Source organism: Ipomoea nil, unplaced genomic scaffold, assembly GCF_001879475.1.
Source record: "Ipomoea nil cultivar Tokyo-kokei standard unplaced genomic scaffold, Asagao_1.1 scaffold3150, whole genome shotgun sequence".
In the NCBI taxonomy this organism is placed as follows: Eukaryota; Viridiplantae; Streptophyta; class Magnoliopsida; order Solanales; family Convolvulaceae; genus Ipomoea; species Ipomoea nil.
The window spans coordinates 744,752-755,833 of NW_017619578.1; the positions used below are offsets into that span (position 1 = coordinate 744,752).

General features: G+C 37.0%; 1 protein-coding gene across 1 annotated transcript; it reads right to left on the bottom strand.

Moving 5' to 3' along the window:
- Positions 1–6,806: 6,806 nt before the first annotated feature.
- LOC109167364 lies at positions 6,807–7,856 on the bottom strand. The gene has a single exon (XM_019316385.1). It carries the CDS (start codon positions 7,695–7,697, stop codon positions 7,002–7,004), a length of 696 nt encoding a protein of 231 aa, XP_019171930.1. The 5' UTR covers positions 7,698–7,856; the 3' UTR covers positions 6,807–7,001.
- Positions 7,857–11,082: the final 3,226 nt, after the last annotated feature.

An 11,082-nucleotide genomic window follows, 5' to 3' on the forward strand; every position in this document is an offset into this window, starting at 1 on the left:
ATTTCAAAGAAATTATGCTGTATGGTAATAGTAGTGATACCCTTACTTTCGACAATGTTAGGTCAAACCTATTATCCAAAGAAAAGTTTGACTTTGAAATTAAGTCTGAGGACAAAGGTGAAGGCTTGACCGTAAGGGGTCGTTCACTTGAATCAGGGAGTAGCAATAAAAATTCTAGATCCAAGTCCAAAGGACGTAAGTCCAACAAATCCTGTAAGTACTGCAAGAAGCATGGCCAGGATGTGACTGAATGCTTCAAGTTGAAAAACAAGCAAGAAAGAGAAAATAAGTCCACTGAAGCTAGTGTTGTTGAAAGTGATTCAGAAGGCGATGTTATGTTATCTGTTACCTCCGGTTGCAAACGGAGCGAAACCGAGTGGATTCTGGACTCTGGTTGTACATTCCACATGTGTCCTCACAAAGACTGGTTCGTCTCTCTGGAACCGGTTGATGGTGATGTTGTCTTGCTGGGTAATGATACCCAATGCAAGGTTAGTGGAATTGGAAGTGTTCATATTAAAACTCATGATAACGTTAACAGGACTCTTACCAATGTTCGGTATATTCCTGATTTGAAACGCAATCTGATATCGTTGGGTACTTTGGAATCTCTGGGGTGCAAGTACATAGCTGAAGGTGGAGTTTTGAAGGTCATAAAAGGCTCTGTTGTTCTCATGAAAGCTTCCCGTTTCGGAAGCTTGTACGTCTTGCATGGCAGTACTGTGATAGGTTCAGTAGCGGTATCCTCATCGATGTCTGATGCGGATCTCACTCAATTATGGCATATGCGTCTGGGGCATATGAGTGAGAAAGGCATGCATATCCTGAGCAAGAAAGGCCTAATTGGTGGTTCAGGTACGGGTAAATTACAGTTTTGTGAGCATTGTGTTTTTGGGAAACAAAAGAGAGTTAGTTTCTCTACTGCTACACACCGTACCAAAGATGTTTTGGAATATATACATTCCGATTTATGGGGACCAACTAAATTCCAGTCTATGGGAGGCTGCAGATATTTTATGTCTATTATTGATGACTTTTCTCGTAAAGTCTGGGTCTATTTCTTGAAACATAAAAATCAGGCATTTTCTATTTTCAAGAAGTGGAAAATACTTGTTGAGACTCAGACAGGTAAAAAAGTCAAGAAGCTCAGGACAGACAATGGCTTGGAGTTCTGTGAGTCAGATTTCAATGACTTTTGTGCGGCAAATGGAATCGCCAGGCACAAGACCTTGCCTGGTAAACCCCAGCAGAATGGTGTTGCCAAACGTTTGAACAGGACTCTATTGGAAAGAGCTCGTTGTATGCTCTCTAATGCTGGGTTATGGAAACGGCGTGATTTTTGGGCCGAGGCCGTTTCTACTGCTTGCTATTTGGTAAATAGATCTCCACATTCGTCCCTCGATTTCAAAATTCCAGAGGAAGTTTGGTCAGGTAATCCTGTTGACTACTCTATCTTAAGAGTTTTTGGACGTCTTACTTATGCTCATTCCAGTACGGGTAAATTAAACCCGAGAGCTGTCAAATGCATTTTCCTTGGTTATGCTTCTGAATCAAAAGGGTATCGTCTATGGTCTCCTGATTCTCAGAAAATTATTCTGAGTCGCGATATCACTTTTGATGAAAATGCACTACTTTCTTCTGGAAAAGTTCCCAGTACAGGTGAGACGCAAAGTACTGGTGAGAATGTGGAGTTTGAGTTCAGGCCTATTGATAGTATTACTACCACCGATGGTAATACTAAAGATGATGCATCTACTAGCACCGCACCTCTCGTCGAGCCACAACGTGAGTATTCCATTGCTATGGATCGTCCTAGGAGGACAATTAAAAAACCTGCTAGGTACGCTAGTGACGATGAAACCAATATGGTTGCTTATGCACTTTCAGTCACACAGGAAGTTGATGGTGATTCATCCTGCTATTCTCAAGGTTCTTCCTGTTGCTAAGTTCAAGTAGTGCTTGAGTTTAGTCGGACTATTTCAATTGTTAATTCCCACGATGAATTTGATCCAAGGTGGAGATTGTTAAGACATGCATAATTTTTGTGGCTAAAATTCATCCATGAAGACATTTTCCCCCTTCAACCATCCGCATCGCATGGTGTCCATCTTGCACGTTCGTCCGATTGCGTCGCTATTGCATGCATGCTCACTTAATTCTCTTTTTGGATTGTATAAGTAGCTAGCTAAGCCTTGTAATTCAATGCACCAATTCATTCATTATCTTTTCCTTTTAGCTACTTCACGTAGCATACATATATATATATATATATATATATATATATATATATATATTATATTAATTTCTTTAATCCTCTTTGAGTGATAATATATAATATATATATTCTCCATATTCCTATTTCTTTGTGTCATTTATATTTTCCCCTATTATTCAACTTCTATAATTCTTAATTTTCGATTCTTCGCGTCCGCATTATTCCGCTATATTCCTAACATCCACCTAAATGGAAAACGTTCCTATGGAGAGCTATATGTAATATTCTACCCACTCTGAAAAATTTGATTATAAAGAGGGTAGAAGTGAGCCCTACATGTCCAATGTGTGATCTAGCACATGAAAATATTATGCATGCTCTAATATCTTGTGATTATTCTAGGAGGGTTTGGAATGTTACACAATTACCTGTTACAAATATTGTGGTGCATTCTTTTCCCTTATGGCTTATGAGTATTTTCAACGCCTTGACAGAGGAGCAGGTCGGAATGGTGGCGGGTGTGCTATACCATATATGGCGAGCTCGCAATTCCGCTGTTTGGGACAAAACACTGCCGCAACCGGGAAAAACTTGGAGATGCGCACGGTTGGCCGCTGCTGTCTACCGCCAGGTTCACCACCGACAGCAGCCTGCGCTAGCCACGGTAGTGTCGACGCCCTCCACGCACGCCAGGAGGAAATGTTGGGTGGACGCTGGCTACAAGCAAGCTACGGGAGATGCGACGTATGGAATGGTTTTGCTAGGCCACGATGGTGCTTTTGTGGCGGCAAAATGTGGCAAGTTGCTTGGTGTTTTTTTCGCCTCTCATGGCAGAAGCATTAGCTTGTAAGGATGCTCTCTCATTGCTTAAGGACCACAATATGCTTGAAGTGGATCTACTTACTGATTGCATGGAGCTACGGAACATCATATATTCAAGCACAGTGACTACTTTATCCTACATTGGGATGATTGCTGACCAGTGCAGGACACTTATATCGTCTTTTGATTATTGTTCTTTAAATTACATCACTCGAACTTTAAATTTAGCTGCTCATATTTTAGCTTCGTTAGCTTTTGATCAGGACCAAGCTTTGTACTGGGACTCTGTCCCCCCTGATTCTATTTCTATGCTCATTTAATAACACACCATTATTATTATTTCAAAAAAAAATTATTCAAAATAAAAAATTTAACTTATTTTGAATTGAATGTAAAAATAAGTGTGGCATTTTTTAATTTCAAGGCATTGATTTATCCCGTTGGATAAGCCCATAGTCCATAGTTTAGGGCTAGGGCTAATCCAACCAAAAAAACAAAACCAAACAAAACCATTTAACCCAAACCTATAAGCCCAACAATCCTGCAGGGTTAGTCCAAAACCTAGTGGGCTGGCCCAATTAACATCCCTAAATACTTGTGTTTAATATAATTAGTAATTCACCTGCGTGATGCACGGAGAAAAAATTATATTATTATCAATATAAATTAAAAAAAATAAAAAAAATTTAATTATTTAATATAATAATATTTTTGAGCTTCCATTGGTCAAGTATTTATTATTTTTATAGAATACAAATTACAATTAAAATTTTGTATGGTTAATATAATCTCTAATTATGTACATATTCAAATAAACTTATAGAGAGAATTTACACAATATGAATATAACTAAGATAATTACATTTAGAAGATTATGAGTACTCGGGACTATGTGGTCTAATGATACCTGGGTTGTACTTCCATTTGGAAGATTATGAGTTCAAGCCTCAGTGGAGGTGTTATTGGTTCGTATATTAAACTCTAATTGAACACATTTCTTTATGCACATGTCATTCCATAAACCCAAATGTCATTTTATAAGTTCAAGACCACTTTTTGTGGAGAAATTCAAATGTATTTTTTTCTTTTAAAAGTCCTAAGTTTAGACATCCAGAAAAACATTAAAGACCCATACGATATATACATTTATATATATTTAAATTTTTATTTATGGCTTAAATAATTATTTTTTTTTTTATTCTGAAGTCCAATAATTGATCCACGGCCCGCAACATTTGTTTTCTTCATCCCTTCTCGCTTCTGCCATTTCTTTGAAGCATTTGAGAGGGAGAAAAATTATATGTATGTAGAGGCTTGCATTAATTGCACTGTTTCAGATATCGAATAGGCTTTCATCAAAAATTTAATTAATATTGTAATCCCAAGTACCACCATAAATAACAAAAGCATATCAAATAGACTTTCATTGTAAAGCCAGAGATTTAATTAATATTGCATCGTTTCATATTTTCTATTAATCGGGAATCGGAATCCTTAATCCTAATATCATAACATTTAATAACTCCATTAATTCAATAAATATAATCCTTTGCTATGGGCGAGAAAAAAAATAGCTATTTTATTTTTTAAATGTTGTGTTTTTTTTATATAGTAAAAGATGTTGTGGCTATTTTATATTTATAGCTAGTAATAATAATAATGTTGGTAATTAATTGTAACATTAATTAATTCCCAAACCATATAACTTTATTATATGTAAGATAAGTTATATTGATTTGCACATTATTATTTAATAGTTAGAGTTAATGTGTGCAATAATGATACATTATACTCCGTATATAAAATTTGTCTAAGTGTGCACATTTTGAAAGTTTATATTAGGTTAAACCTAATAAAACTAATAATATCAATAATACATTAAAATTTATATTTTTAAATTTTTATAGCTGAATAGATTGAAAAAGGTATAGATTGTACATTTCTACGCAGAAGTGTAACACTTCAGACTTGTGAGGACTAAAATAAAAAATAAATAACAAAATGCTTTTTTTCCCTAAAATTAGAAAGGATAATGTATTGTATTGGTGCAGATTTAGGTCAATACCTAATAAAACCAATCATCAAATAATTGTACGACATCAGACTGCTTCCATGGCAGAATATTCTCCAAAGATTCCATTAAAATTGTGAATTTTTCTTTTTTCTTTTTAAATTACTATTTTTAAAAATTTTCTTCTTCTTTATGGAGGTATAGTTGAATGTTGATGAACTATTGTTAGTCTTAAGATGAACCCATTCACCGGGAGACATGGGCAATCCACATCCCCCTTTCCAAAGTCTTTGGACTTTGTAGCATCATGCACATTTTGACTAAAGAAAAAAAATACTATAATTATAATATAAAAAAAACACACACACACACAGATATATATATATATATATATATATATATATATATATATATTTGTTTACACATGAAAGTAAATACTTACACTAAGTTATACTCGTTAACTTTTGATCTTCATGTTATTGAAGAGCTTGGGACACCGTCACACCGAAATGGACTTCAACTGCTACAAACAGTAGACGTTGGAGATGTTACTAGACTAGAATTTTTTGTCTTAATATTTTATGCTTTTTTGTTCCAATGCTCCATGTTTTTCCTACTAAACATTTTGTAATTACAACAATTTTATTTTTTTTTGTTGTGCAATATTATACATTAATGAAAATAATGTTAAAACTAATTTGAAGTTTTTTAAAACAATTAAGTCAATGAGAAATTGTAGTACCAATTAACCATTTTCCTACCAACTTTTTAACAAAATAAAATGTTTATTGTATTTTATGTTATTTAAGAAAACACCACAAGAAGTATATTAAGATATAACAACACATACCCGCATGGGATTAGTTCAATGGTTTAGTGGGCAATATTTAAGGTAAGAGACCAAGGTTCACACTTCGGCGACGGCAGTGTGGGAATTATGTCCAAAGTGGTCATCGTGATTTACATCCTCCCACATGCTCTGTCGGGTTGAAGTGTGGGCGACCCTTAGGGTTGGGGATTCGGCCTTTTTAGGGTAAGATATCAGGACCGGATTTTAGGCTGAGCATTGGAAAGGAAGGTAGAGGGAGTTGGATAGAGACCGGCAAGTTGGGCTACCGCACGGGCCCCCAAATTTTAGAGATTCAATATTTAATTTTTACCAAGCTAGTTTAGAAATAAAAATTAAAAATTTTCAATTGAATTTAAAAGGTTTTATGAAGGGATGGTAAGAATGTGTATTTTTTGTATTTTAACTTGGAGGTCAAATGTTCGAAACTTGCATATATTGATTTTAAAATTTGTTATTTTGGTAGGACCACATTTATTTATTAAAACAGGGCCGCAAAAACTTAAAATACGACCCCGTAAGATATAACAACACACATCCACATATATCCTCCCTAACTCGTTTTATGTATCATTTATTTATTTATTTATTAGTTAAATTAATTTTTTTTTTACACATCTTTAATATCTTCAAATTGAACTTTCTATATTTAAAATACTCCCTCCATCCATTTTATATGTTTAATTCGCTTAACAACAATGCTTAACTGAATTTATTTTCAATTTAATTTTTAATAGTATTAAGTTTAGTATTAGTATATAATATATATATATATATATATATATATATATATTTATATATATATATATATATATATATATATATATATAAACTACATTAAAAAAATACTATTAAACACATCAAATGAAATTTAAAAACAATAAAAAAATACTAAATAAAATTAACAAAGAAAAAATAAAATATAATGAAGAAAAATGATTTAATGACAAATAAGATCATTCAAAAAAAAAAAACATACAAACCTGAATTTCAGGAAACAATATTGTTTAGACAAACTGATTAAATATTAAAATTTGGTGAAAAATAATATTAAAAAAAAAAAAAAAAAAAAAAAAAAGGGGAGGGGGGGGGGTAGGGGTGGTGGGCTAGTGAGGCATGGCTACGTGTTGTGGCGGAGCTTCATAGTTGATGCTTCTCTGGTTGGGCAAAGCGAGCATGGCGGTGTGATCCAAGAAATCCTTGAGCGCGACCACGGATTGGAGAATCGTTCTCAGATCGTCGGCGCAAGAAAATCCCGCCGGAAGGCCTCCGCCGGCGCTTCTCCTCACGGCGTAAACGTAGAACGTTATGCACCCCTTCCGGAACTTGAACCGGGCGGCGTCGCAGCCGCTCAGCCCTCTGATCAGCTTCTTGTTCACCTCCCCCAGCGGCAGCTCAGGCGGCCACTGGCACTCCACGGTGGCCTTCAGGTTCTCCGACTCGAAAATGAACAGGACCACCTTCGATTTCCGGGTGCCCAGGCCCAGAGTGAGGGTGTGCCAGGCGTGGTGGGCTAAGATCGTGAAATTCGTTGGCAGGAACGCCGCCGTCGAGGGGAACGGCGGGTTGTCGCCGGCAGCGTACGCCGGCGGAAGGGAGAGGAGGCGGAGGAGCTCCAGCGAGCGTGCCCGGCGGATTGTGAAGGACTTCACGATGAATTGGCCGCCGAATCGGAGACCCTTCACTTCGGAGCTGGGCTTGAACGAGAAATCCGAGGACGATGTCTTCGAGGTCTGGTCGTTGGGGTGTTGGTGTTTCGGCTTCTTGTGCTTCTTCTTCTTCCCATGTTTTTCTTCCGCCATTGACGGTGGCGGCTGCTGGCGGAAGCTTGACTATTACGAAATGATGAAAAGAAAAACGCCAATTTGAAGCTTTGGGGAGCAGTGATGACAACTAGAAATGGAAAAGGAAACTCGACTTTACATAAATTTCAAGATTATTTTTTATGCTTTATTAATCATATTAATAGGCCATTATGATATACTCTATGCATTTAAAATTATTTTGTTTCTTTTTATATATATTTTTTAAAAATAATTTTGTGTGACAACAACATAAAGTAACGGTCTCTATTGGAGCTAACATCTTGATGGCAGAAGTCTCGTATTAATGATGATACTAGCCTTTTTCAAACTTTTTTACTGTACTCCTCTTAAAAAGCAAAAGAAAAATATTTATTAATACTCCTCTCATATATATATATATATATATATATATATATATATATATATATATATATATATATATATATATATATATATATATATATATATATATATATATATTCGATCCAATGAGACTCATATTTTGATGAGACGGTGAGATGTAATCTGGTTCGTTTATTTTTATTTTTTAACGGTTTGGATCTTTTGTTTTTGAATCCCATTTTCTATGTTTAGTAAAGGAGGTAGGGACATTGTGGTCTTTTGCTTGTGTTATTATTTCAGATTCTATAATTATAGCGTGCTTGGGGGGTTTATATGTGTGTTATTTATGGGATAATACCAATTAAAGATTTTTAATTGCGAGTTGGACTCTTCATATTTCTTTTGTCGATTCACTTCCAGAGTCTTGTCACCTCTCTCCTCCCGCGTCTCTCGAGGGCTTCTCCAAATCCGACGGTAGCGGTGTCCCAGTGGTGTCGTCCTCTCGTTTTCCGGTCTGTTCTAGTCGCACAAGTGGGTGGTGAACATGGCGGGTTCTTCTAGCAGGAATGTTAAGCGTCGGAGGGGTACTTCTTCCAAGTCTACTCAAGGTATTTCGACTTCCTTGTATTTTTTGGGTGGGTATCTGGTTTTCCGGTGGGGTTTGGTCCGGGAAGGGTTTTCTGGGGGAGGGGGGGGGGGGGATGGGGTTTTCGAACGGGTGGGGTGGGGGCATGCAGGGGTTGGTTTGGTTTTTTTTTTTTTTTTTTTTGCGGTGGATGGGTTGTTGATGGTGGTGGGGGGTTTGGGTGGGTATCTGGTTTTCCGGTGGGGTTTTGGTCCGGGTGGGGTTTTCTGGTGGGATTTTGGTCCGTGGGGGTTTTTCGGGGGGGGGGGGGGGGGGGGGGGGGGGGAGGGTGGTGGGATGCAGGGGATGGTTTGTGGTTGTGGTGGTGCGGCGTGGCGGTGTTGGGGTAGTAGGGTTTTTAATTTGTTCGCCCGGTAGGTATGTACCCGGCCTTTGGGTTTTTTTTTGCGGTGGGATGGGTTGTCGACAGTGGTGGGGGGTAATGGTGTGGTGTGGCGGTGTAGAAGTGGATATAGTAGGATGAATAACAATGTTAATTGTAGGGGCGACATTATATTATCTATTTTTTACAAACGAATTAATTGGCAGGTTGTTTATTTTTTTTCTTATTTTCTAAACTTTCGGCTATTGTTCACTGTGTTTTATTCATGTTTTTTCTTATTTTATATTATATTCAATTTTTGTCCACCCGTTTGAGTAATTTATTATTTAATTTGTATATATCAAACTTAAATGGTTGAATGATTCTGCATAATTTGCTGTAATTGGCTATTGTTTTTGTTTTGAATTTGCATTCGAGTGTTTCATCTGTCGTTTGCCACTGAGCATTTTCACCGGATATTGTGTAGCATATGGTAGTAGTAAGTGGTGTGCGTTATTCGTATGAGGTTTGTGCGTAATAAAGTGATTACTAATTCGTTGATGCGTTATATGTTTTAGGCTTGTGCGTAATCTTATATTTGAAGTGTGTGCGTTTCGTTAGACATATTTGTTGGGGTTTATTAATGCTTGTTTTGTTTTAAGTATCCGAACTTTATTTTGTGTGTTTGTGTGTGTGTGTTTTTTTTTTTTTTTTTTGTCTTTTTTGTTTGGTATGCAAGGTATCTTTAATCGTGTTTGGATTGGCATGTTCTCATTTAATATAATACTGTTCACCGTATCCTTTGCTAAGAAATGGTGTGTGCATTCTTAGAGTGACGTTTGTGCGTAATTCTGTATTTGCTATATTTGCTTTAATTGGATCTTGTTTTTGTTTTGAATTTTCATTCGACTGTATCATCTGTCCTTTGCAACTGAGCATTTCTGCGAATATTGTGAAGCATATGGTAGTAGTAAGTAGTGTGCGTTATTCGTATGAGGTTTTTGCGTAATAAAGTGATTACTAATTCGTTGATGCGATATACGTTCTAGGCTTGTGCGTAATCTTATATTTGAAGTGTATGCGTTTTGTTGGTCATATTTGATGGGGTTCATTAATGTTTGTTTTGTTTTAGGTATCCGAAATATATTTTGTTTTTTTTTTTTTTTGTTTTTTTGTTTTTTTCGTATGCAAGGTATCTTTAATCTTGATTGTCTTGTCATGTTCTCATTTATTATAATATATATTGTTCACCGTATCTTGTACTAGGAATTGGTGTATGCATTCTTAGAGTGACGTCTGTGCGTAATTCTGTATTTGCTATTTGGTTGGTGCGTTTTAAGTGTTATGCCAGTGCGTAATAATGGGATGATGAGATCCTGATTCGGGTCTATGCGTTGGAGAGAAAAAGTGGGTGATCTGGAGTTTGGTTATTTTTTAATATGTTGTGTGTTTACATTTTGTTGCTCATAGTGCATTTTTTTTTTGGTATGTCTAGGTGTCATACCTGCAGAGCCGGTAGATGCGGGAGAGACTGTACATGTGGTGCCTTTCGCGGATGTTGAAGCCCCTCCTGTTCCGCCACCGGTCACGAATTCTGGCGAGGAGGGTAATGGACTAGATGCGGATGAGTTGGCACTATTTCCGCTGTTGAAGATTCATGCTTCTCCCAAGCACTTGGTTTTACCGATGAGGCGGTTTAGTGCTTGTTAGAAGAGAGCTGTGGTGGAATTGGGTTTAGGTGAGTTGTTGAATCTTCAAATCCACGACAGCATGATTTGCTCTCTGTATTTTTTGACGATGTCGGGGTTTCCGCTCTATATATGAAGGTAACTGAATTAATTCCTCGTAGGGTTCGTATCCCTTGGCGTGATGCGAAAAACAAGTTGGATTGCGGTGTGTTTGCAATGCGACACCTTGAGTCGTATGTTGGGCAAGCGTATGCTTCGTGGGATTGCGGTCTACGTAGAGGTGATGCACGGGCGTTGGCCTCCCTTCGCGTTCGCTTCATGTATGACATTCTACTTTTTCATGGTAACTCACATCGTGTTTCAAATATCAACGCTGCCTTGGGGTCTGGACCCATTGATCGGTGA

Excerpts from the sequence above, each read along its gene's own strand:
- LOC109167364 (XM_019316385.1), bottom strand. The coding sequence starts at position 7,697 with ATGGCGGAAGAAAAACATGGGAAGAAGAAGAAGCACAAGAAGCCGAAA.